General features: G+C 45.2%; 2 protein-coding genes across 2 annotated transcripts; both read right to left on the bottom strand.

The window, feature by feature from the left end:
- Nucleotides 1–5,230: 5,230 nt before the first annotated feature.
- Nucleotides 5,231–7,333, bottom strand: LOC311362184 (glutathione-specific gamma-glutamylcyclotransferase 1-like). Its single transcript, XM_084481998.1, has 3 exons — nt 6,989–7,333; nt 6,788–6,823; nt 5,231–6,467 (listed from the first exon to the last, which is right to left on the bottom strand). Exons 1-3 carry the CDS (start codon nt 7,157–7,159, stop codon nt 6,081–6,083), a joined length of 594 nt encoding a protein of 197 aa, XP_084338124.1. The 5' UTR covers nt 7,160–7,333; the 3' UTR covers nt 5,231–6,080.
- A 1,576-nt stretch (nt 7,334–8,909) lies between these two features.
- LOC311362092 (delta-like protein 4) lies at nt 8,910–16,057 on the bottom strand. The gene is made up of 11 exons (XM_084481900.1): nt 15,653–16,057; nt 15,302–15,556; nt 15,004–15,061; nt 14,164–14,427; nt 13,369–13,429; nt 13,103–13,233; nt 12,513–12,682; nt 11,882–12,101; nt 10,773–11,547; nt 10,550–10,658; nt 8,910–10,033 (listed from the first exon to the last, which is right to left on the bottom strand). The coding sequence occupies exons 1-11, from the start codon at nt 15,704–15,706 to the stop codon at nt 10,028–10,030; spliced, it is 2,103 nt and encodes a 700-aa protein (XP_084338026.1). The 5' UTR covers nt 15,707–16,057; the 3' UTR covers nt 8,910–10,027.
- Nucleotides 16,058–23,567: the final 7,510 nt, after the last annotated feature.

Here is a 23,567-nt window from a genome sequence, read left to right as displayed (position 1 = left end):
CAGAGGACAGGGGAAAACAAGTGGCTAACCAGAAGATAAAGTGATGAACACCACGCATTTGCATAAGATTTCCTTCATAATGCATCCTTAAGCATGAGATTCAAACCTGACACCCAGCCCTCAAGTGGTGCGGATTAGGGGGAGAGGGTGGGTTCTCCTCTCAAGTGAAAACCCTAACCCCTCCCAACACACACACACACACACACACACACACACACACACACACACACACACACACACACACACACACACACACACACACACGCCATCCTTCCCTTGCCCCGCTCGCCGTAATGACAACATCCAGGGTGTCTTTTTCATGATCCTGCCGTACTAAATCAATACTTTCTGTCAGTATTAGTATCAGTACTTTATTTAGAGTAACTCCAAGTTACTGATCCCGATACTTCACACACACACACACACACACACTTAGTCACTTAGTTTTGTGACTTCTTTGCCCTGTTTTTGCACAACTTAACGAACGATATAGTGTCGCACTCATGTAATTCAGGGCAATTGTATCATTTACAAATGGATCCTTCTACTTTCAGATCAGTTCTTCAATTAATCTAAAATTATTTCCAAACCAATTATTATGTCATTTATGTCATCATCACTGGCCCAGTTTTCAAAGTGCTCCCTGTATAGGTTGTGCGGCCCACGAGTCACGACACAGCCTTATCTGCTCTGGTAAACCTTGGCAGGGCTCCAATAGCAGCGGGGGTAATCCCACTTTAGCCTCCAGAGAGCATCGCAGGGGGTCTTCTGTGAGCAACACAGGGGGTCTTCATGGAAAAGTCTCTGACAAACTGACAAACAATTGCTTTGTGCAATTAGCGTCCATAGTAGGTTTTTCCCAATACCAAAGCTATTAGTGTGGCCTAACTGCGGTATGATCACACACGCCTGCGGTAACACACTGGATTTTACATACAGAAACATTTGCATGTAGTCATTTGGCAGATGCTTTGATCCCGTGTGATTTACAAAGGGAGGCTGTGTGTAATCCAACCTTACATTTAACTGTAACTTTAAGCGCTTCTACAAAAATCTTTAGTTTCAGTGTATGTATATGTGTGTGTGTGTGTGTGTGTGTGTGTGTGTGTGTGTGTGTGTGTGTGTGTGTGCGCATGCTTGCGATTGTGTGTGTGTGTGTGTGTGTGTGTGTGTGTGTGTGTGTGTGTGTGTGTGTGTGTGTGTGTGCGTGCGTGCACGTGTGTGTGTGTGTGTGTGTGTGTGTGTGTGTGTGTGTGTGTGTGTGTGTGTGTGTGCATGCTTGCGATTGTGTGTGTGTGTGTGTGTGTGTGTGTGTGTGTGTGTGTGTGTGTGTGTATGTGTGTGTGTGTGTGTGTGTGTGTGTGTTTGTGTGTGCTTGGGAAACACAGCTCCCTTTCCTGCTCTTTGACAGAGATTTCGAAAAATAGCAGGAAGCCTCCGGGACCTTTTGATACAGCTTGTCAGCATCGTAACAACCACAGTGCATTCACAATCCAAGTGTATTATGGGCTACATCTATTATACTCAATAAGGGGAAACACAGTTTTTTCACATGTGGAGTTGGATATTTCCATTTCCTCTTCCTGAAAATCCAATCTCAAAATGCCACCCTATAATAACTATTGTGTACTCTGTGTAGGAAGTAAGTAAAATAAATGTAATTAAGTTATATTATTATACTTAATGAACCCATTTGTACAATTTAATTTGCACCCATTTATACAAACTTTAGCACAAAGCTGTAGCATCCATCGTTTTAATATGTGTACCTCTTACCTATGCCCATAGGGGGCGCTGGGGTTCCATTGCTATTGTTTTTGGAGTTTCCTTACATTGACCGTAAACTTTAGTTGCTGTTTACTGGCTGTTCCATTTCACAAAGCAGCTCTGGTTTGGGTTGGTCTTGAAGACCAAACATCTATGTGCCTATCTGCCTTGTATGTCTGTTGAAAACCAACATTTCATAATGTTCATAACAGTTAGATCATGCTCAGCTCAACGGTAGCGCATGGTAGAGCAAAATCAAGATTGGGGATACTGGATCACGTCCAGGCACTTTCTCTCTCTCTCTCTCTCTCTCTCTCTCTCTCTCTCTCTCTCTCTCTCTCTCTCTCTCTCTCTCTCTCTCTCTCTCTCTCTCCCTCACTTGCTCTAACTCTTTCTCTCTCAATCTGTGTGTCTCTGTCTCTGACTCTCTGTCTCTCTATCTCTCTCCCTCTCTCTCCCTCCCACTCTCCTTCTCTCCTCCCCTTCCTGCATGCACAGTGACTAAAAGGATGTGTAATTTGGCCTTTTCCAGACATGCCCTGCTCATCCTTAGGCAGTCCCTGGTATCTGTGCTTCTGGGCCTGTGAGTGTAAATGAGATCAGGGGGGAAATCAAGAGCATTGTTGGTAAATGAGGCAGGAGACCAGCATCAGAGGCTAATGTCTAATGGGTGTACAGGCCTGGTTCACTACAAAGCCTACCTGGTGCCAAACCCCATGGGATTCAATTATGAGCCGTGCCATTTGTGAGTCCCGGCGTGGTTTGATGAAGGGATCAAATCTGCCAGGTGCAGTATCGATTAAACAGTACCACTCCCCACTGTGCAATGATAGATGTGCTGTCTCTGTCTGTCTCGTACAGTGACATGTTCGGACAGAGAGACAGCATGACCTGTTGTCTCTCGCGGTGTCCGAAAGCGCTATGAGAGCAAATAAACAGGTCCTACATTAATGTGTTCATTGAAAACTGCTTTTTGCTATTTGCTATTTGGTCCTATGGCATTCACAGGATATTGCGTGTGATGGGTCCTATGTAATTCACAGGAGAGGGTACTTGTGATTGCTCCTTTGTAATTCACAGGAGAGGGTGTGTGTGACTGATGGTTATGGTGGTTATCCTTTTTCAACAAAAACCATTGGTCATTGTTTGAATTCTCTTTGTGGTGCGTGGGAGTTTATGGTCACACACGGCTCTGGGGGGAGCTGAGGTGGCGAGGTCAGCCTCTGCTCAGGGGCCACAGCTGACCTCGGGGCCACAGGGCCTGTAAGGAAGGACTAGGGGCTCTAAAGAGACCAGAGTCCATTAGTGGCCCCATCGCTTTCTCCTTAACGCACTTTAAAAGAAGGACTTGCTTCCTCCCAGGCCAAGGTCAAGGTTCAGTCTGGGGACACGGCAGCATGCATGTTCTTCTTTTGGATTTGTTGTCTCAGAGGATGAGAGCCCGTGTATACAGTGTCTTATAAAACATTCCATTTGGGTTCATTAACGTCCACAATCTAATCCTTACAAATATCATAATTATCTGAATATCCAATGTTGTTATTACATTATTACGTTTGTTTCAAATCTATGGTTGAAACCAGACAGAGGCAAAATCAGGCTTTATTTGTGGAGGAAAAAGGTCTCCTTCAACATCCGGCAAGCGTTACTTCAAACGTTCAAAAACATTTGTAAATGCTTTGCTGACCAGGCGTATTTGTAATTACTCAAGCTCATTGCATCAGCAAAGAAGTAAAAAAAACAAGAAACATGAATATCTTTGAGGTTATTGAAACGTTGGTGAGCTTGTGCCTGCATGTCAAATAACAATTTCAACAATCTCAAAAGACAACCTACGACAACACAATGTACGCAGGGTGTGGTATCTGTCTGAAACAATGAGTCAGAAGGTGTTTTGAGGACAGCAAATTAGGCTGTGGATGATGCATAGAACAGGAAATCTTGTAAATATTTCATGAGCACAACCAGCCAGCCGTTAACTGATAAATGTCCCAACAAATGTGTCATTCCATTTTTTGGTTTTTGCCAGCAACAGAAAACGTTATTGGAACCGCCGTTTTTGTGCCAAGAACATTCAGAACCAGACACAAGGGGGAAAACAACCCTATAGTAAGGATATAACTCTTCCAATGGTTTAGAAAAAAAACATTTGGCATTGCGCAAATGCCAGGAGACTTTTCGTTGACATCTTAAAACAAGAGGGCAGTGGAAACCAAACATAGCGTGGTTACATAACAACCGTATATCATCATATATAGATGCACTGGCTTCTCAAACAAGGGTCTAAGGGGCATGTTTGGGAAAACAACACAATGTACATGGTCTGTGTCTGAGAAACATGTACACTGACATGGTCTGTACCAGAGACATGCACACTGACATGGTCTGTACCAGAGAGACATGCACACTGACATGGTCTGTACCAGAGAGACATGCATGTTGACATGGTCTGTACCAGAGAGACATGCACACTGACATGGTCTGTACCAGAGAGACATGCATGTTGACATGGTCTGTACCAGAGAGACTGAGAGGCAAGGGTAAACTTTGACCCATTTTCTAAAGCATTTCTAAGAAAACCGGAGCAATGTTCCTCAATTGCACATTGCTGAGTGCCAAGATGTGTTGGTCCTGGGCAGTAGCCAAATCTCCACCTCTTGCTCTCTCTCTCTTTCTCTCTCTCTCTCTCTCTCTCTCTCTCTCTCTCTCTCTCTCCCTCTCCCTCTCTCCCAGTCTCTCTCTCTCTCTCTCGCTCTCTCTGCATGGAGTTTGTGTGCACGTGTTTTTGCAACGTGGTCGGACACTGGGGGAGAACAAAATATGCCCCCCCCCCCCCCACCTCCCAGCCCCCTCATATAGGCCAATCTAAATGTCAACACCGGACACTATACAGTATGTTCCTGTCCCCATGTTCCAGGAAATAGGCTCCACCATCCTCATGGAAGTATCTTATTTATTTTCTCTCTGTGTGATCATCAACCACACAACACACACATATAGGAAAGGGTCACAGGCAGCAGAATACTTTTTCACCAAGTAGTAGTTCCCCAGGCAGATATAAGACAGATACTCAGTACTGTAGTTAGTAGATACATAGTCTGTACATAGTCATATACATAGTCATAGTCTGTACCTTTTGATAGAAACACTGGTGTTGGCTCTGCCTTCTGAAAAGAACACCACATTTGTGATTATCTTATATTCTTATGGACTCATCTTAACTTAGAGACTGCTTTAGTCATGAGCATAGAATGTTCTGGTTATGATAATGAGAACCAACTGAATAAACAGCAGACAAAAATATGTAGACGCCAAGAAAACATGTTAAAGGTCAGGTAATGAGCAGCTTGCCAGATCATCCATATATTCATGAGTTGAAGCATTTTCTTGAATACAAATAATGATTTAATACCCGTGTTCGGAATGTACAGAAAAGTATTACACAACAACTATATTGATTTCAGTTTTTTATTAAAAAAATATTTTAGGGATTTAAGCTCACCTAATCCTTTTACAACAAATAAAAATATAAAAAGTCACAAATATGATATAAAGTAACATTAAATGTAACAGTAAAAATAACAATATGAAAAGCCCCTGTATCCTTTGTGCATAGCATAGCATGAGTGTTTGCTCATGATAAGAAAGAAATAGATAACATTTCAACATTTCAACATTTGTTCATTCAACATTATAAGAGCTAGTATTATTCAAATTAGTATTGAACAGGCACCTTTTCAAAATGATACAGAGTCAATCGGCGGCCATAGGTAAGTGGGGGAGAATGGCATAGAAAGGCACATATCAGTTCAGGTAACAAGCCATTTTCCACCACTTTTTGGCATTAGTAAAGGGGGATTATTCCCTCCAGGCAACCCATAGAAAATCACAATAACATTAACATTGATTGACAGTACAAGAATGTGTGCGGTTTACAATTCCATCAACCCTCAAATGTATTTTAAAAATACTGTTCAAGTCTTTTCTCTCAGAGGCATGACCAGAAGCATTCTCTCAGACCTCCACGTGGGCCAGGTTCACATAAGTCACAATGTAAAACAGTTCCTCATGCCACGTTCCTCACGCACGTCATTAGCGTGGGATGGAGTGTTCTTGTGTGTAATGCTAGATGTGTAAAGCATCAATAATTACACGTTAAAGACACGTCTTTCTGGTTGTGGCTGAGGTGCCACACACACCCCGGCTCCTCCTAGCTGAGGGCCGAGGGTGTCCCTGAGCAAGACACCTCACCCTAACGGCGCCTTGCATGGTTGACTCTGCCCTTGGTGAGTGAATGTGTGTATGTACGTCGTTCACAGCACCAGGGCCAGGGCGGCGGCCTCTATGGAGAAGAGGTGCTCGTCGTCCACCTCCGGGCAGCAGTGCCTCATGAACTGGGCGAGGCGGAGCAGGTACTCCATGTTGAGCCCGGTGGACCCCCTGCAGAGGACAATCTGTGCTGCGATCTCACTGTCCGGGGCGGGGCCCAGGTAGATGGGGTTGTCCGAGGTGGCGATGTACACCAGGGCCAGCAGCTTGTCGTTGGTGTGCTGGTTCTGCTGCACCTTCCCCTCCCTGGCCGTGAACTCGCACAGCTCTAGGATGTAGCCCCCACCCACGGCCTCCCTGGTGTCTAGGTACTGCATGGACTCCTCCACCTGCGAGTCTGCCACCTCGTAGGCCACGCCCCAGGTGCATGCCTGCGGGGAAAATATTATGGTTAAGATTCCAAGAAGTGCCAAGTTTTCAATAATTCAAGAAATCTATAATTCATGAAGTCAAGTTCGGGAATGCTGCAAGATAAGTGGATTGGGTTCGTTCGGGAAGTGGATATTTGCATTTTACCACTGATTCAACTCATTCATGAGTTACGGTTGGTGAATCATCAGGTAGACACCTGCAGATCACCTGACCGCTAAATTGCAACTGAATGAAGCTCACTACACAACAATAAAGATGTCAACCCCATGAACGCCAGCTAATATGGCAATAAACGTTTGAATTACAGAGACACACTTACCTCGTGATCTTGCACGAGTGTGACAACTCTTCCAGGCTGTGGAAAGAATGGCAGAAACACTGTCAGTTGCGCAAATAAGCACCATGCATTAATCCACAACGTTGCATGGGCAAGACTTTTGTAAGAAAAACGGTTGCAACATAATGCAACAGAATAACACGTTCGCAGCCGTCTTCAGACAAAACAATTGTCCACTCATACCTTCTCTTTGTCTCCACGATAGAAATCATCCCCATGCCAGAAGCGTCTCTTATATCCTTCGACGAAACCGATTTGGCTCCTCTTGTATTTAAAATCAGGCTTCCAGACCAAGGAACCATAGCCAAATATCCATATGCTACCTTTCTCCTTAATGATGTCCTGGGGTTTCATTGTCTCTCGATGATGGGTGAGGACAGAGTTCAAGTCATTGACCTTTTGTTTTACAGGTGCGAATGATAATAGCTATAATAGCTATAATTCCATATGCACTGTGTGTCAGGCTAACAGCCAATACGCTTGGATGAATATAAGCAAACGGATGAGACACAGACGTCCTAAAGCGTGCTCGATTCAAAACAGAGCTGGTGTGTCCGTTTATATTCCGAGCGCCAGCAGCACGTGTGTTTGTTGTTCACGCCTGTGAGACTGATCCTCCAGGCTGGTGACGTCGGCGTAAGGGCGGGTGCTTTACCCGAACCAATCAGGTAGTCGCAATGCGTCTTAAGATGTCAAGATGTTCTAACTTCTATTTATAAGTCCATGGTGGTCACGGTCTGTGGGTGCAACTTAGAAGTGTTGACACATGGTCTAGGCATGGTTATTTAAGGGACAGAAGGCTTAAGGTCAAATACGAATTGGCAAAAATAAAATGCTAAGGCTTAAGTTATTATGGTATCATTATGAAAATGGATTGAATTAAGTTTGCCAGATAATCTTTCATATAGGCCTAGGTTGTTGCAGACCTGTGGACTTTAGTAGTTCTACCAAATGGCATCATATACACTATACATTATAATACAACGTTTTATTTTGGTTCTTGTTTCTATTTGTTGTCCTGTCTCCTGTGTAGAGAAAGCTCTTATGTGACCTTGAACGTTGTTTAGCCAGTGAGTCCAGCAGCAAGATAGCTCAGTGGCTACCTGCCTTTGTGTGTGTGTGTGTGTGTGTGTGTGTGTGTGTGTGTGTGTGTGTGTGTGTGTGTGTGTGTGTGTGTGTGTGTGTGTGTGTGTGTGTGTGTGTGTGTGTGTGTGTGTGTGTGTGAGAGAGTGTGTGAGTGTGTGCGTGCGTGCGTGCGTGTGTGTGTGTAGGCTAAGTATCTATACAAAGAGGCAGACATACCTGAAGACAATTAGCGGACATAAGCAAATATGCAGACATAAGCGGAAATAAATAGCACAGCCAATATTTAGGTGAACATGTCTGAATTGACATGCATGCAGTCTATACATGTTCAACTAAATATTTGCTTTGCGGACGAGGTCCCTTTAAATCAGCTTGTTGTCGAAGTTGAAGAAACTATTTTTGAGTTGGTTTTGACTCAAAGATCCTACTGCCCCCGTGTGTTAATTAAAGTCATTACCACACTTGACAGCACCACAGCTGTCCCGTGTGAGAGTCCTCTTAATGGGACAGGTCAGGTTGGACACAATTTAAAGGGAGTTATGTTTCATGAAGAGGAAGAGATATAAGCCGTTTTGTTGGATACATAACTCAAGTAACAATATAAATCCGTCCTTGGCTTTTTTGCTTGTTCGGTCAGACTGTTGTATTGAGAATAAAGTTAATATTCACTATTTTCACCATCAAAAAAATGTATTCTTAGTTTCAATGAATAATCATCTGGCTTAATTGGTTTGTCTAATGCAACAATAGGCTATTGGCAGTTATTCATAGTGCATGAACATCATACAGAAGTCCAAAAGTAGTTTACAACATTATCCAAAAGTAGGCTACCTGATCTTAACACAATTGATAGATTATTTTAAGATTTAAATCTTTCTATAAACTTTTGACAATGCTGCCAAGTGTCAATATATTGTCCGCTGAATGATTGCTTGCATGTTGATTTCACATATGGAAATGTCAATGTGACACATAATCTTCAAAACATAATTTCACTTTCGCAGCAGGAAACACATTTCACAATTAACCTAATTAACCTTCTAAATCATTCCAACATTCAGGATTCAACTAATAATTATTTTGTTCACTCAACTTTCCAATAAAAGCATCAAACAACAGTGTACCAGGCATGTATTCATTGTTCTTTTTTGTCTTTTTTTTTTACAGAAAAAACAAACAGCAATGACATTTAAAAAATAAATCACCTTTTTGGAACGTTGACATAAAGAGACAGATGTACACATCATTTTTCTAATTTTAACATATAAATATACAATATATACAAAATAATCGTATAAAACATTACAAACAGAGAGACTGTTGCTTCATAAAGTTAAATTACTAATCTAACAAAATAACATTATTGGTTCAGTAATTTCATTTAAAGGCGCTCTTGGTGTGATAGTCACTTCCTGTGTTTCTTTGTCTTGATGGGCATCCTTGCATATGGTCAAACAGGAGTCTGCTTCAGTCTGACATAATCCCTTCTAATTACATGTTTAGATGTGTTGTCATGTAATTTTTGTTGTGCAAAGGCATAGAGACAGGCTTGGGCAAAACCATATTTAAGGCTTTTAGAACTGGGGCCGCATACATTCTTCATCAACAAGAAAACATTTATAAAACGGGCATGCCTCAAATACACTTGGGAAGTCAAACGAGAGCCTCAGTCGTGTCTGTTCATCTCAATGCTCTTGTTTCTTGTAACCCCCCCCCGACCGTCCTTTTCCACAGGGCTTGGTCGATTGCTGAGGATCCAAACAGCGAGAAGATAGAGAGGGGAGAATGTCCCGATTGTTCTTCGTCTCTTAATCAACATGCTGGCATCCGGGTTGGCCCTCGGACGAGCTGCGGCCCCGATGAGGGCCCGGAGCGACACCACCACCACACAGGGTGCTTCTGTGCATCGGCTGAGCTCAACGTGTCCAACAGTCTTTGTCTTTATCACTCTTTACGTTCTAATGAAAAGTAGTCTCTTTAGTTCTATTGCATCCAGAAGCACGCGGGCCCCGTCCAGTTATCAAGTTTTCAAGAGCAGCAGGTTCCTTTAAATAACTCCCAGTCCCTTCACACTTGTAAACAGACCGGAAGATATCCAATGTTCTACGTAAAATTAAATTAAATATCTTCCATGTGTTATACCTGGAGCCCAGAAAGGGAAGAGAAAAGATAACAGGATTTATTAGTGGTAATCTCTGTGGATGTCAAAAAAAATCCAACAAAAAATGAAATAATAATGAAATGATTTAGTCCAAACCCCAATAAACATATAGCATGTAAATAACTAAATTACGCACTTATTGTATGTTGGATGTCCTGGCACTTAATGTACACACTTCTTGTATGTTGTACGTCCTTGCACTTAAAAATTGTATTTGTATAGCATTGTGTATCATCTTATCCTAGCTAGCTTTGTTGTATACGGGGAATGGGTTAACCTAACATTTGTTAGTGCTTGGCACTTGTTTCTATGAACATCCTTACTGTACCAACAGCAATATATTGTTGTTTCTCCTTCTTCTGACAAATGTACTTATTGTAAGTTGCTTTGGATAAAAGTGTCAGCTAAATACCCACAATGTAAATGTAAATGTAAATGTTGATACCCTCAATGTAAATGTAAATGTAAATGCTGATGTAAATAACTAGAAAGCTTACCTCAGTTGCTATGATGCACTCGTTCTTCTCCTCTGCTATTAAGAACACAGATTGGTACATGGAGTCTCTGGAGGAACATATGGTTGATATTCTACACTCTGGCCTCTCACTGTGAACAGAAGAACCTCACATGAACACCAGTACCACGTATACACAGACAGTCTAACTCCTCATGCAACCAAACACCCATAACCCTTTCATATTCACACACATATGAACTCACCTATACATGTTACTCAATGGCCTTTTACTCGCTATTGTTTTTTCACAGTTTTCATCTCTGTCCACCAGGGAGGCCTGGCCCTTGTACCCCTCCGAGGCCCGGCCCTCCAGACGGTTATGGTTCACGTGTCTATGATTGGACTTCTCCACGGGGAAGTCCACCTCGAGCTCCACCTTCTTATTGGTGTTCTTCAAGTCCATTGTGGGGATGAGGTTCTCCTTCTGGAAGTCCGCCTTGGACAGGTTGTTCATGGTCTCCGAGTCCTGCTCCCGGCTCCTCCGCTTCCTGACGTGGCGCACCCCCACCAGCACCAGGCAGAGCAGCAGCAGGAACACCGCCGTGCCCACCCCCAGGCCCACTGCCGCCCAGCTCAGGGGTCCCGGCGGCGGCCTGGGATCCCGGTCGTCTTGGTTTGGGCTGGGGGTGACGTCCACGGGCACGTCCCAGGCCCCGCACTGGGGCCCGCTGTAGCCGGCCGGGCAGAGGCAGGAGGGCGGCCCCGCCGTCCCGCCGGAGATGCCGGCGACGCCCGCCACGCACGTCCCACCGTTGAGGCACCGCTGGAAGGCGCAGCGGTCGGTGGGCTTGGCGCAGTTGCGGCCGGTGTAGCCCGGGGCGCAGGTGCATAAGTAGTCGTTGATGCGGTCGGTGCATGTGGCGCCGTTGGCGCAGGGGTTGGTGGCGCACTCGTTGATGTTGGCCTCGCAGCGCTGGCCGGTGAAGCCCGCCCGGCAGCCGCACACCAGCGAGTTCCCGTGCAGGACGCAGTGTCCCCCTGTTCACAAGACCACAAGGTTAGGGACGCCGGGGTCGCACGCGCAAGGCTGCACCGCGGGCCGTGGTGTGACCACGCAGGGCTTGTGGATTGGCCACAAGCCATCTCAGACCCTCTGGTGTTTATCACATTTGGGAGCGTCCACTCAGATGTATGATAGATAGATAGAACAGTCTGGCAGTTGATACAGTCCAGTGGGCAGGCCGGCCTATCCTATACATCTGACGGACGTCACTATACGGTTGATCTTGCAATGGTTTGTAATGGCTGATCAACATCACACCTGGTGGTAAAACAGGGGCCCCTAAAGGCTAATCGATGGGGCGGTAGTTACCGTTGGTGCACTGCAGCGAGGTGCATTTATCGGCTTTCTTCTCGCAGTTGAGGCCAGTGAAGCCCGCTGGACACTCGCACTCGTAGCTACGCCCATTGTCCTTCTCCCGGCACTTCCCCTTGTGGAAGCAGGGTCTGTCAGCGCAGGTCAGCATCCTGTGTTCACAATGTGTGCCTTCAAACCCCTCTGGACACACACACTCGAAGCCGCTCTCGGCGTCCTGCGGTCACACACACACACACACACACACACACACACACACACACACACACATAGAAGCAGAGATCATTGATTCGCTCATTTATCAGCTGACCCCCTGTCCCCGGGGCAAACAAGTCCCGGCGCGGGTCACCGCGGGTTTCTGCCCATCTCAGATGTGCTTATGTTGCCATGTCAACAACATCCCCGCCCTCGCCCTGCTCCTACTCCTCCTCCCCCCCCCCCACCCCTTGTTATCCTCTCTCTGAGTTCTATTTACAGTAGGTGGTCTGTGAACTAGGTCAAGCAGCGACTTCGACAATCGGTAACATCATCCTGGACCCCAGGAAAAAAAGAGAAAGAGGCGAGGCGAAAAACAAAAACAGGAAGGCTGGTGTTGTGGGAAAGGAGCGAGGGAAACTTCCGGACTCACCCGGCAGCGGCCTCCGTTCTGACAGGGCTGGCTGTCACACTCCCTGACCTCCGAGTCGCAGTTGACCCCGGTGAAGCCGGGAAGGCAGGTGCAGGTGAAGCTGCCCTGGCCCGTGTTCATGCACGTGGCTCCGTTGGAACAGGGCCGGTGGTGGGTGCAGTAGTTCAGGTCTGTAGGGGAAACAGGGGCGGGACTGTTGGTCATTTACATAATACACAGTCAAGTCTTTTAAGTACATTTACCAGTTTGTCATTTACTGTTTTTTCCCGGCCCAAAAAACTTATTATTATTACAAACAGTTACATAGTTGAAAGGATGTCAACAAATGCGTGCATGCTGAGATTAATTAACCTAAACACATAGAAAGTGTCTGTAACAGCGCACATACATGGGTTCAATGCACACATACACCAGTGGTTTATCAGTAACACATCTGCTTGGGTTAACATCTGATTGAAGAGTTCACTGTTTTAGTCACAGGAGGACAATCACACTACGATTCCTCCCAATCACAACACGTCTCTCGTTTCCAGAGCGAGTGCTTTGAGGCCCGAGCGGGATAGGGACGGAGGGACGACCAGGGGACTGACCTTGGTCGCAGAGGAGCCCCCCCCAGCCCTCTACGCAGGTGCACTGCCACGCCTCCAGGCAGGTGCCGTGTTTACAGGACGGGTGGCGTTTACACACATCACACAGGGATCCCTGCCAGCCCTCTCTGCATCTGTCTCACACACAAACAACGCACCGTCAATCTGGATTCATGTGCAAACACCGTGCTTTGACGTACAAAAAAGAGATAACAGATCTGGAGAGCGGTGTGGGTGTGTGTAGGCCGTCGTACAGTGCCGAAACGTACCTGCACTCTCCAGGTAAGGTGCAATTCCCAGTACGTTCACTGCATCCTTCAAGGCAAATTGCTGCAAAAGAAAAACATACATAATATAAAATAGATGTCATGTTTCACCTACAGCAGTTAATTTGTTGTTTAAAATGCATTCTAAATGTTTTTTTGACATATTAAAGCTTTATGACATATTAAAGCTGTCTCCAAAGTATAAACCTGTTACCTGGCACATTTAATCAAAGACCTAATTTGCGGTGCACCTATGTGACATTGATTTTGCATGCTTACAAGAGTAGTGCCTAGTACGGTGTTAAACGGCTGGTTAGTCGTGAGCAGATGCCTGTTGTCCAAAGTGGACAGCTGCCCCATTGTTATGGGTAGGCAGTTCGAACCCTGTTTGCAGCTGCTCCCCTCCCGTGCAACAATAGAGCCCGCAATTTAGTGGCGCGTGGCGGCTGATAATGCCGCGATTAACCCGGCGCGTGCTTCTCAGCGCACACGCTCTGGATTACGCCACTCGCGAGAGAGTGCCTCAAAAAAGGGGAGACTCTCGCGTTCTTTCCAAATGTCGTCTAAATTGTCCAAATTCGTTTTTTGTTTTTTTCGTAGCCTATTGCATCATCCCTTGATGTATACAGTCAAGGCACTTATAGAGCCACATATCATATAAAATAACTTTTCTTTTTTTTTAACTGAAATTGTATAAAATACTCATATTCTACAGCATATTCAAAATCCCACCAAGCCTACATCTGAGGAGTAACTATCAAGGCGAATGCCCGCAGTGTCGTTACCCTGATTGCTTACGTTCTTGGCAGTATTCTCCCTTCCATCCTGGTTGACAGGTTATTTGCCCGTCAGGCGTGCAGGTGTAGTGGCCAAAATGGTCGTCTCTCGGAGTGCATATTTTGGAACATGTGTCCCCGTAGTAATTTTCATTGCAGATGAACCGGTATGAATACCTTAGCTCCGTCTGCCTCCAGCTCTGCACATCCCGGGACCACTCATGCCCTATTCCCAATTTTCTTTGGATGGCAAAAGAACTAATCAAGAATTCAGGGTTGGTGGTACCTGTAATCATAGAGAGATAGAGAAACGGTTATTACATGATGACTATAGTCACTTAAAAGCAGATTAATGAAGGTTATCAGCACGCAGCGTTTTCCTATTTGATGCAGTATTTTATCCTACTATATTTGCTCTACAATGCTCCAATATTTGTCATGTAATTCATGTTAACAATAGGCCTACAGTGGGGAAGGCTATGTTGAAATGGCTCTTCCATTGTGTCACCAAACATGTCGTCCGTTATTATTACGCACCGAACAAAAGGTGTAAAATACAGGAAACGGCCGTCAAAGTATCTTGGCAAGGCTTTCATATTCTTTCTTAAGTCTGTACACTTTCCCACGCCAGAAATAAACTAAAGGAAGTGCAATTGTGTTGAGTTTTGATTTATACAGAAATATGCTGTGGGTCGAAACACGTATGCCTACTAGGAAACAGTGATAATTCCTAATAAAAAAAACGGACGACGTGTTTGTGAACATGTATGTATAAAGTTGCCTATAATAAAATTAATATATTATATGAGCGCCTGGTCACAGCCTCGACCACAACGCCCCCTAGCGGTAGAGAACTGCTCACCTCCGGGGAGATCCGAGGCAGGAGCATGCCATGCTTCAATTAATAACGAGAAAGCACCCTGCAGGGAAAACAACAACACACACACACACACACACACACACACACACACACACAACATCAAACAATGGTTCAAACGTAATGCCGAAATGAATAGGCTTATATGTGTTTATTTAAAAAATACATTTCCACTAGATTGTTCTACAGAGCTCACTCATCTCTATAACACGGCAGTTCCATATTGATTAAAACATTTGATTTTGAACACATATTTGAGAGTCATGTTTAGGGATTTCCTCACCGGCCACGTGAAGTTCAGCAGCGGGAGCCGCAGCCGGCCGCGGGGCTCGCTGAGGCTGAAGGAGTCGTGGCCCAGGACAGGTGTGATGACGCGGCCAAAGATACAGTCACCTGGCGACACCACGGTCTGGAAGTTCTTCAGGCACACCGAGAAGTAGGTTCTGCAGTCGGACCCGCAGCTTAGTCCGTTAGACAGCAAACCTCCGCTGTTCTCAAACTGATGGAGATCCAGCTCGAACACACCTGTTCCCAGAACCTAAGAACGGAATTACGCACAGAAATACGTTATAATGGACCATGTTTCCAGACGATCAGAATGAGTGCTCGTGTTTTAAATATAAAATTAAATTACCTGAGTTAGTAAAGTTAAAATTATTGCGATGATAGCAGTGAAACAAACGGCCATTCTTTAGAGTAGTTGTGAGTATCCTTTGAAAATCAAGCGTGCCGTTCCGCCCGTAATTCCAAGTGTTGGGAATGGAAATCAGTATATAGAAATAAATAATCCGTATTCAAAGTGCCGTGTAGACAAGATCCAGCTTCGCAATCCGTGTCCAGAAAACAGTTGAAACCGTGTTATCCCGCCGTGAGATACAGTTTACACCGATATCAGTAACGTCAATATCCACAGATGACTCATTCTTCGGTCTTTATGTTGGCCCTCCATCCTGCGGCTCAAAGTCTTGCGCTTCGCTCGTGGCGGAGAGAAAGAGGTGCGCTGCACGTGCGATAGCGCCCCGGCCAGAGATGCCACTGATGCCTGTGAGGGACGTCCGACGGAGGGACGCTGTTATATAGTTGACTTGTCATTAAAGCCGCTGTCACTCAGGAAACACCGCCCCCTTCACTCGCACCCCCGCGACGCTACCCGCTTCATGGTGGCTGCGATCTTCTTTAGCTATAATACAAAGTGTTTATATGTTATACATTATAAACCCTATATGTAACGTATTAAAAAAATATATGACAAGGGGACTTTTTTTTTGTTGATTTCGCCGGGAAGAAAAATACATTGACTGTAGGCCTATATTTGATTATTTTATGATTTGACGGATCCTCACACTAACTTTACGCACTTAATTGTTTCTTTCTGAACGTCTGCTTGGTGGGTGTCAACTAGTCTATTGCACCGGTCCTTGGGTGCGTACGTAGGTATTGATTGTGGGGTGCGTTTAACTGTTTACTAATATTTGTTTTTGCTTGCAAACTGACGTCTCATCCTCTCGGCCTACAACTCTTGTAATTATACGATGTTCTATTCGGATGCACGCATGAGCACACGCGCGCGCACACAAACGATCGTGCACACGCATTGACAAACACACACACACACACACACACACACACACACACACACACACACGCGCGCGCGCGCGCGCGCACACGCACAAACACAAACACACACACGAACACGCAGGCGTGCGCACACGGCCCAACACTCGCAGGTTTAATGACATGTTTGTGTGAATAAATACATAGTCGTAAAGGCCCACTTTATATATACTATAACTTACAAAAATACAGTGATAAGAACACGCATGTTCATGAGGTAGCACGCCAGCTCATGTTTGGTCACCTCATGTTTCATAGCATGATTCAAAGCACCAATTGTTTAAGATTGATTCAATATCGTTTCCTTCGGGAGGGCTCATAATGTTTGTTGAACTTACTTTATCAAAAGCCAATTCAATGTCCTGATTGTTAGTAGAGGGAAACCCAAAATGAACCTAAAACCAGTATATTGAGCCTCATGGAAAAATAAACTCTCACGTATATTTATGTATACAGTAGAGGTTAGAAAAAAGGTAGCATATATATATATATATTTTTGGTTTTTTGTTGAAAATCTCAGATGAGCTCATGCTGGGCACGGGCATTGTTGCCTTCATCACATGACATGGGTCACAGGCCGAGCCCGTCCGTCTGGGACAAACTCACAGCGAGAAAGTGAGGGAACGGTGTCGAGAAATGGCTCCCTGGCCCACATGAAGGTGGGTGACTAGAAAGGCTCTCCCTGGTGCCTGATGACATCATCTCTAGACACACACACACACACACACACACACACATACTGTATATGCACACACGCACACACACGTGGACACATGCAGACACGCACACACACACACACACACACACACACACACACACACACACACACACACACACACACACAATAAGCACACAATAAGTGCACAATAAGCACACACACACGCACACATACACACATACACGCACACATACACACATACACACGCACACAAACACATACACGCACACACACACACACACGTGCACATGCTACCTTTGACTTATGGGTTTGAGGTTCCAGTGTAGTGCCGTAGAGACAATAGACCATTGAGGTCTATTCTTCTGGCCGAGGGACTGTGTGAGTAAGAGGCCCGGACATCTCCCGTTCCTACAGCATGAAAGTGGCGGCCCGTTCCCACCATTCACCCGCGGCTCCTGCGGTGGCGTATCGATGCCACCTGTCCCCTCGCCGCGGCCACACCCGCTCAGGCCCCCGCGCTCCAGGTGCAGTCGATGCGACCCACACCAGCGCAGCCCTCCAGCTATCTAGCGGTGGGCCGCAGTCGATGCTGGCCTGGGGGGCATGACACGTGTATTGATCCTCCTTTAATCTCTATTGTAAGAGATAGGTCTACACACAGAGACACAGAGAGACACACACACACACACATACACACATACACAGACATACAGACACACACACACACACACACACACACACACACACACACACACACACACAAACAGACACAGACATACACACACACGCATGCACGCATGGTGAGCTCCTCCATACAGTACATGTCAAAACATCCATAGGCTTGAATAATTGACGGGCCGCGGTTGGGTTTCCGTACCAGAGCTCCGGTTTCAGCGGACTGCAGAACAAGCAGGCAGAGGCCGGGTGGAAACGGAGCGTCTTCGTCTCTTGCGTTGTGGCGGGAAACACAAGTCTCCACTTCAGAGCTCGTAGGGAGTTGACATGAGAAGAGGTGAGGAGATCTGAGTGTTTACTTGGAAAACACGCCACTGCTTTTCAAATATTTGTGTTTGGATTGCGAATGAGATGCTGGCCTTGAAGTAAAAAGATATCAAAGATTAATTTTCTATCTTGAAACAATTCATCACACCAGAAAGCCGACATCAGAACCATTATGAATTCCATTGCTGAGCTTTCATCAAACCATTACTAGATCATATTTAATGTGTGTTTTAATAGTCTGGAAGAGAAAACACACAAATGTTTTTGTTCATTTTCATTATCCCATGATTAAGCAATACAAATGCCTTATGCTCTTATTTCAGTTCACCCTAAATATCTCTTTTTGGGATAATTGAAAGTTAAATTAATAAATAATAATAAATTTTCTTACAACTTTATCTTAAATCTAAACTTGATTCAAATTAATTTAGTAAAATTACATTTTGTTATTTTGCCATACATGTACAGTAACACCAATTAGTTGTGTTGATACTGAATTATGAATGAATTATTTCCAAAACATGGTTTATGATATTAATCTCTGACCTGAAGGATCAAAGGGTTTGGGTGACAGCATAAACAAACGGCAACTTTACTGTAAATCTGCATTTGGCACTAGTGAGTGTAAAACGATTTCACCTGTCAATTACGGCAAAATAGTGACAAATATCATGTGCTACCAATGTACTGTCAAATACAGACACTTTACAACACTGATATCTGAGGACAATCCTTTAATCCTTATATTTACATTTGCGTAAAGAGTTTGCATCATTCTATTAAGAATAATGTAATGTATAATTTCCTCTACAAAAACAACATAACAAACCAAAGGAAGCTTTATTATACATATACTTCATTTATGTATTCCAAAAAAAAACGTGCTTTATGTCCGCTGTGTTCAATAACCCTAACAGTATCAACAATCTGTTCGAGTGCAAGAGCAGGAAATTAGCTACAGTGCTAACAGATGGCTCCTTTAAAGGCTGGAAAGTCCGCCCTGTTTAATGCACAGCAGTTTAACACTTCTTTACAGCACATTTGATCTCTGTGTGCCAATCTGTTGGGCCTTGGGATGCGGCCTGCCAATGGATCTGAACATGTTGTCCCCAGAAAGAAAATCACCTGCGGCTGAAGTCAGACCCTAAATACAAGGACGGATATTCTTCTTTACCGTTCAGCGCAAACGGATATGTCTTCACTGAAAGTAGTAGAAAGTATAGTCGGTTTTCCTTGTATGCTATCTAAAATAGCACAGATCTCATTACATCTTAGAGGGGAACCACAAACAGGGATTTTATTCAAGCGTATATTCTGGAGGGGACATCGATAATATCACCAGTGTATGTCGAATGACCTGCTGTAACAGACACACAGCCATTGATAGTGGTTTAAAGTGTACATGAATGAATCCCCGCACCAATCATATAAGCAACGGTTCATCCTACTGACAGAAACAAACCTTTACGTGTGAATCATTTAAAAAGTCAAGTTGGCTGCTATTAAATATATATTTTCAATTCCATACATTTAGATGATTGTTATATTGAGGGAAACAACTTCACGTCTCCTCTGTCCCCCCTGTCCCCCGCGGGCTCTGCGCCCATGGCTATTGTGTGTGTGTGTGTGTGTGTGTGTGTGTGTGTGTGTGTGTGTGTGTGTGTGCATTTGTCTGTGTGTGTGTGTGTGTGTGTGTGTGTGTGTGTGTGTGTGTGTTTATGTGTCCAAAACAGAAAGGCAAAAAAACACACACAAAAAAAAAAAGGCAAAGAGTTCCTAAGAAGCCACATTTCAGAGTAAAGGTTCATTGTTTTACTGATGAGCGTATTAATGTGCTGACAAGGCAGGTACACTCAGAGCCGCACATCATCCCCATGTACCTCTGTATCTGATGTGAATCCTCTTCACACCTCACGCCTGCACCAGGTCGGGACCCGTACACTAGTGGCGTCTAAAGAAGAGCCCGGAGCTGTCATGGAACTTTCCAACCCTGCTCTTAATGTGTTGACTAAACAGAGGCCTGCCATCACACCTCCAGCCAGCCTGGCTGACCCCGCCAGCTGTTCTGGGCTGCAGGTAGCTGGACGGGCTGCGTGGAGCCGACTCCGGGTGTTGATCTCAAAACAAGACCGCTCGCGTACCAGGTTCAATTACAACAAACTGTTGACTTTACGAAAGCTGGAAAGTGTGCGCAGGGTCACCTGGATACGTGTGTGTGTGTGTGTGTGTGTGTGTGTGTGAGAGAGTGAGAGAGAACATAAACCGAGAGAAGGGTAGAGAGTGTGTGTTTAGGTGTTGGGTTCCACAATGAGGTGAAGAGAGAGAGAGTACGAAAGACACACTTTCTGCTTGTGAGTGTGGGTGCGTGCGTGTGTGCGTGCGTGCATGTGTGTGTGTGCATGCATGCATGCGTGCGTGTGTGTGTGTGTGGGGGGGGGGTGGTTTAGGGCATCTGCCCTACCTACCAGCGTGCCAAGAGGCTAGAAAGACTGATCTATCCACTGGGACAGCAGTGACAGTGAATAGGCAGCAGCAGCAGCACCCACATGCCTCCTACCAGCACAGCCACCGTCGTCAGCACTCCCAGCAGGGAGCCCTGCGCCCTTCAATAGGGCCTATTGATCCCCCCCAAAGCGGCTTCACCTTCTACACATGGCCGCATCAGCAGGGAATGCAGCCCCACATCTGTTATTCTTCCACAATGACGTCACATCCTGCCCGACTTAAAAAGACACATGCCTGTCTGTTGTGAGGGTCATTCTGCCGTCGTAGTCCGTTGGGTATTTTCTGTTCGCTTTTTGTTTTACTGTTTCTTCTTCAAAAAAGCGGTGTTTAAAGGGTTTGTCGCCTTGTGTTAAAGTTACGAGGTGATTACAAACGCACGGCTAATTGTGTGCGAGGAAGCAGCCAGCCTTGAGGAAGTCCTTCCTTGAGAGATTCAAAGTGCCGATGCCTCGCGCAAGACAAACCCCATGGCAGGAAGGGGAAGGATAAAAAAAGAAAAGCAAGGCGAGAGATGATGTGCAGGGTGTGAAGAGGGCTGTTAAAAGTGTACACCAGTTGGCCTCTTGGTCCCTCTGTCCCCAAACAATGGCAGCTCGGGCCTGCTGGCCCACAGTTAGCTCATGATGCTACCTGTCGGGCCAGAGAGGGGAACAGGTGCACTGCTGCTGCAAGCCCTGCAGCACAGGGCTCACTCCACCACGTTAGCATAGCAATTAGCACAGCAATTATCCTAGCAGCAGGGATAGAGTTGCGTGTTTCGAATACACAGAAATGCAAAAGAAGAAAATTATATAATTTAATTTAAAGAAATTCTTTGATCAGTTCTAACTTTTTAATCTTTAACCGACGAGTGGGTTTTCAGTTTGTTTGGCCAACCAGACACATGTTCAATATGGTGATAGCCAGTGTAGTTACTCCAAAAAAGTGTTTAGTTACTTATTACTACTTATTGTTACTTATTGTTACTTTTGTAAATTGTAATGAGATTACTTTACTCGTTACTGTATTCTAAAAGTAACTTCACTACTTATTACTCTGCTTTAAAAATGCCCTTATACGGGATTGTTGACGGGGGGGGGGGGGGGGGACAGCCGCAAAACGGAAATGCTCTTATTGCACAATAAGAGCACGGAAATGCTCTTAATGCTCAATTTAGTGCTTGTCTCCGTCTCTACCTCCATTTCCCTCCCTCCTTCGCACCAGCAGCTACATCACTCAAATCGGTCGCTATGGCAACGTGCCGAGGCAAGCAGCACACACACAGGCAGCACGCATGCACGCACCACTTAACCAGATCAGAACTTTACACAGGCAAACGGCTTGGGTAACGCAGGAACGCGCGTTCCTTTAGTCTAGTAAAGTAGTGTAGTTACTGATATTTTTAGTGTAATGGGTTACTTTACTTCGTTACCCAAAAAAGTTATATTGTTACTGTAATCCGTTACTTTGTAACTCGTTACCCCCAACACTGGTGATAGCCAAACTCTAGCTGTTGCTTGGAAGGACCCTGACTCAGTCCCAATGCAGGGAAACCTCAGTAATGGTTGAATACCATTGCGCAGATGAGAATCTGCTCATTTCACCTCGCCATGGCCTGCTCTTAGACGATAAGGGCCTGTGATTCTGTCTAATTATCCCCACTTAACGAGCCTTATCAGCAGCCCCCCCCGCCCCCCGCCCCCCGCCTCCTCTTCCTGGCCATCGCTACCATGGCATCCAAGGCCCGCTCCGGTTCACATATTAGTGTTTATTTATATCAAAGCACCCAGAGGTATTTTAGGAGGATCCGTTTGTTGTTTCCTTGTCGGATCTGAAATTCCTAGTTTGTCCTGTTCCCATTCGGGCTGCCGCTCCTTGCTACCTTTCCAATCCTACTTGTTTGTGGGAGTCTTCTCGTGGCTAATGAATCTGGGAAGTTGGCTTTGTGGGGTGTGTTTTCCAAATAAATTCTATATTTAATGTATGAAGAAGAAACAAAAGTTTGGTTTCTTGGGGACAGTAACAACACAATTGAAATCAACTAAATAATTTGTTCTCAAATTTTGCATTCATTTCATTAACCCAAACATACTAGCAATACATTGTATATGATTGACTTATATAATATTCCATACTTGGCGCTGTGGGCTACAGCACAGAATATATATCAGAAGTATGTCTTCATAGCCAATAGAGTACATCCAATCGGCGCTGTGAGAGAGGCCTTCATGCCATGTCTAAAATCAGCCAGGCCTTGCATTAAGACTCATTCACCTTTCACGAACCCCCCCGGGTGAGGACCCGAGGGAGGCCTGCGGTCTGAGGACGGGCTGCAGCCTGTTTGTGTGGTGAAGGCTCATTATGGATCAGGGCCCCCCGATGAGAACAGCTTTGAGGAGACTGAGGTCTACACCGTGAGGAGCCGTGCACTTGGCACACGGTCCCTAACCAGACCCTATAGGGCGGGGGTTCCCTCGCTGCCACAGAGGATGGCTGCTGCTGCTGCACTGTTGTTTTAACATGAGTTTGCATCCCGTCCAAAGCAGTGGCCCCTCTGCAGGCCGTTTTCATTTCTCAGGCCCGAGTGTGACATCTCTTTAAGTGGCCCCGCATTACCCGTCCCCCAGGCTCTCAGAATAGGCCCCGTATATTAGGATGGTATGCTGTTTAACATGTTTGCTCTCACAGAGAAATAATATTATGGTTCATATTAAATAGAAGCAGACGAGCAATCATAGAAGAGGATGTTTAGCGTGATGTGTTGTGTCTT

Source organism: Micromesistius poutassou, assembly GCF_964030765.1.
Source record: "Micromesistius poutassou genome assembly, chromosome: 17".
NCBI lineage: Eukaryota > Metazoa > Chordata > Actinopteri > Gadiformes > Gadidae > Micromesistius > Micromesistius poutassou.
The sequence above is the reverse complement of the archived record's forward strand: the minus strand, read 5'-3'. Positions and strand labels throughout refer to the sequence as shown.